At 44.5% G+C, this 3,838-nt stretch overlaps 1 protein-coding gene across 2 annotated transcripts in view; it reads right to left on the bottom strand.

Moving 5' to 3' along the window:
• Nucleotides 1-2,176: 2,176 nt before the first annotated feature.
• Nucleotides 2,177-3,838, bottom strand: part of CLDN18 (claudin 18) — a 22,614-nt gene continuing 20,952 nt past the window's right edge. The window contains exon 5 of one of the 2 annotated variants that reach the window (XM_024750746.1): nt 2,177-3,168. In XM_024750746.1, coding sequence (XP_024606514.1) covers nt 2,997-3,168 — 172 coding nt within the window. In that variant the 3' untranslated portion in view covers nt 2,177-2,996. The remainder of the gene's footprint in view (nt 3,169-3,838) is intronic. The other variant, XM_024750747.1, reaches the window with a different exon arrangement.

Genomic DNA, 3,838 nt, shown 5'->3' with positions numbered 1-3,838 from the left:
AATAGATCCTTTACTCACATTATTCCATTAGCCTTATTATGCCTATTCTGTAGATAAGGAAACTGAGATTCTGAAAGGTTAAGTGTTTTGTTCAAGCTAACACAGCTGGGAAATGGTGTGGCCTGGATTTGAGATTGGGATGTTCTGCTTCTATAGAGCATGCTGTTTCCATAGCCTGATGCAGCCTCAGTGAGTATGGCTCATGGAGCTGGTCAAGCCAGACCATGATGTCACCAAGGGGACAGGCATTGACTCTCTTGTTTTACTAGCTCATGGGCTTACCAATGACATTAGACACTTCAGGCTGGCACACTCAGGGTCAGACAGGCTAAACTTGGTTTTTGGATCCCATGCTGCATGCCCGGCAGCTCTGGGAATCCCTTTTTATTCAGGCTTCCCAAGTTGCAGGAACTGCTAACTGGACTGGATCAGACCTGGCTGGCCTCCAGGCAGCCAGGCTGCTGCTGAGAAGACAGAGATTCTGCAAACAGAAACACCCCAGGGAGAGGCACTCGGCTTTGAGGTGCTGAGACTCCCACCTCCACATTCTGAAGCTAAGGAAAAAAGAGCAGAAGCTGTTCGAATGTGAGAAAACTGTATCTTTAATATTTAAGTAACAAAGCATGGAGGTCAATACTCAGTGCATGTACAATAAGACAGAGCAGCAACAAAAAAAATTTACAAAGCACACTCTAACTACATGGAGGCTTTCAAACAATTAAGTGTTGGATAGAGAATGTGCTAATTAAAAACCCAGCTGAGCCACACCTCAGGGCCTCAGACCTGACTAGGGACTTGGTGGTGGTGCGGGGGAGAGTTCACCGTGTTCATGGCCTTCCACTCAAACCCTGAGAACCCTGAACAATGTCCATGTCCTACATTGCTCAGCTTTCTCTCTCCCAACCTCCACTTTGTGTGTGTGTGTGTGTGTGTGTGTGTGTGCATGCACTTGCTGACTTCTTTTTAAGTTTAATTTTTTTTTTTACAGTAGGTTCTTGTGGGTTATGTAATTTAAACACAGCAGTGTGTTGCATGTCAATCCCAAACTTCCAATCTGTCCCTCCCTCTTACCCTTCCCCACTGGTGACCATAAGTTCATTCTCTAAGTCTGTGAGTCTGTTTCTGTTTTGTAAATAAGTTCATTTGTACCATTTTTTTTAGACTCTGCATATAAGCGATATCATATGATATTTGTCTTTCTCTCTCTGACTTATTTCACTTAGTATGATAATCTCCAGGTCCATCCTGATTTTATCTGTTCATCCTTTACCCCATCTTAGACAATGATTTTCATGAGCGCTCTTATGTGGTTTGGCCTAAAACCATTGCTGTCTCATTGAGAAGTGTCTCTGGGTTTACTGTTTGGATTCTTGGTGAACACAAGTCCTCTCTGTTTAATGGGCCATGATCTGGTTTCCGCCCCCCCCCCCACCAACGTAGTCTTTACAGCCTGAAGACCCCTATGAATATTCACCCATCTCCTTGGAGGCCACTTTCGTATGCACTATTGCCCTGAGGACTTTTTTCCTCCAAAGAATAACCCAATGGTCAGATTCCCCCAGTGCCAGCACTGTTCCCTGACTAGGTCGTTTTGAGAGATTGGCCTTACCTCAGTTTCCTGGGGGGCGCCTATTCTGGCTCTCGTGCTGGGATGGGATTCTGGTGGCCTGGAAGAAGGAGGTTAGGCTTTTGGCAGTAGTGATGCAAACACAGGGAAGGCGTGTGGCTGCAAAGAGTTCTCGGACATCCAACGGTCCAACCACTCAAGATGAATTTAGTGAAGGGACCAGCTTTCAGGGTCACGAAGCTGACCACAGTGCCAAGTAAGTGCTACCCTCAACTCTTAGTGGCCTGCAGCCATGGAAGTGTGGACACCTGTCACTTGGAAACATTACATTCAGGGTCATCACTTTTTAAAAAAGGAACCAGTTTCAACTCACTTCCTAGGACCTGCTGTGTTCCATTATTTGGTTTTTACATGGATTACACTGATTCTATCATCTATAACCAGAGCCCAGGAGACCTCAAGGGGAAAGAAATAGGATCAGTGAGCATTTCATGAAATTTGGACTTAAATGTGATTTTACAAAGTACAATACAACATCAGAGCAATTATTTTTTTCATTTTCTTCTTTTCATGTGCAGGGGTGAGGCTAATTCACAGAGACGGTGTATCATTTCACTAATACATTATTTATTCTAAGTATATTTAGAATACCAAATATCTTTAGATTACCAAAAAAAAAAAAAAAAGAAAAAAGAAAAAAATTCTTTTCTCATTCCTCTAGGGACAGTTTCTGGCCTGTGGCAGAAAGAGGACCCGCAGTGGGGAGTCCAGCTAGAATTAGCAGATGTTAGCAGAAGTGGAGAAGGTTGGTTTCCTCAAACTGAAATCGCTTTGGTCCAAGTAATGTTCAAGGTCATAGTGTAAGAAAACTCAGATAATGAGCTGCAGATACGATAAATGTTTTTCCCTACTAACTTTCCTTCAGTCAGTGTTATTAGTAGCCAAGTTAGGGCAGGGGTGGGGGGAAGGGGCAAAAATCAAATGGCAGAAAATGATATCTTTTGATTGACTCTTCTTTTCCTTTCAGAATTGTTCTGGGGGATGAGTTGGGAAATAGATCATCAATGGGCCATTGGCTAGAAGGAGGAGGGGTAGTCTGCCTAAATTATCTAAGTGATTGATAGGAATTCAAACCACATTCTATCATCAGATTAAAAAGGTTATGTTAAAAAAAAAAAGAAATAAGAGGATTGGAAAATGTGGGCTATAGCCTCTAATGCACATCTGCTGACTCAGCTGTTTTGTGACGGAACATTTAGAGACAGAGGCCAGTGTCCAAGACCATCTGGCCTCACCACAGGTGAAACCAAGGCTTTCTAACTTCCAACTGTGAGTCAAAAGCAATGGGAAATCAAGGTAAAATGTCCTTGTTTTTGGGTGAGCTCTAGTTGGGGGATTTCTTCTGCTCCTGCCGAGGTGTCTTAGAGGGCTACACGTAGTCGTACTTGGAAGGATGAGATTGTCCCTCATCTTCTGTGCGGGCACCCCCATCGTATATCTTCTTGTTTTTGGTGTTGGACTCAAAGACAGTGCTGGCTTTGAAGCCTCCAGGCCTGTAGGCAACATTGTGGCCCGAGGCGTGATAAGAGACGGCTTTGTAGCTGAAAGCAAAAGAAACATTCTATGATCATAGATGTATTTGGTAGGAGGACAAACTACTCATTTTCCCTAGGATGTCTGACTTTTAGCACTGAAAGTCCAGTGTCCCAGGAAACCCTTAGTCCTCGGCAAACTGAGACAGTTGCTTCCCTGGGCTTTGGGACACTGGCTTTTCAGCATCTGTGGTAGAGCAGAATTTCTTGCTTTGTATTAGAGCTGGGGGGTTAGTGACTAGTGAGTTCCCTCTGTTCATCAATTAAGATGAAGCTGAACCAGAAATGATGTCCAGGGGAACATGGTTATGCCAAAGAATCATAGAATTTGTGAGCTGGGAGGTATTTACATGCAACCCATCTCCCCTAATCTGCTTAGTATGTGGATGAGGTAACAGAGGCTCAGAGAGGGCAAATGACTGGCTAGAGGTCACGGGGCTGGTGAGCAGGAGAACCTGACTGGGATCCAGGTCTCCCAACCCCAGGCCCAGTTACAGAGGTACAACAGGCATTCTCACCGGCAGTGCTACTAACATTTTGGAACGGACACTTCTTTGTTGTAGGGGCCTGTCCTGTGCTTTGTACGATACTTAGCAGCATCCCTGGCCTATACCCACCAGATTCCAGTAACACCCAATGCTTCCACCCCAAAGCTGTAACAGTCAAGAGTCTTCACATG

The sequence above is a fragment of the Neophocaena asiaeorientalis genome, unplaced genomic scaffold (assembly GCF_003031525.2).
Source record: "Neophocaena asiaeorientalis asiaeorientalis breed wild unplaced genomic scaffold, Neophocaena_asiaeorientalis_V1.1 scaffold276, whole genome shotgun sequence".
NCBI lineage: Eukaryota > Metazoa > Chordata > Mammalia > Artiodactyla > Phocoenidae > Neophocaena > Neophocaena asiaeorientalis.
Note: the sequence above shows the minus strand (reverse complement) of the source record. Positions and strands in the feature narration are given on the sequence as shown.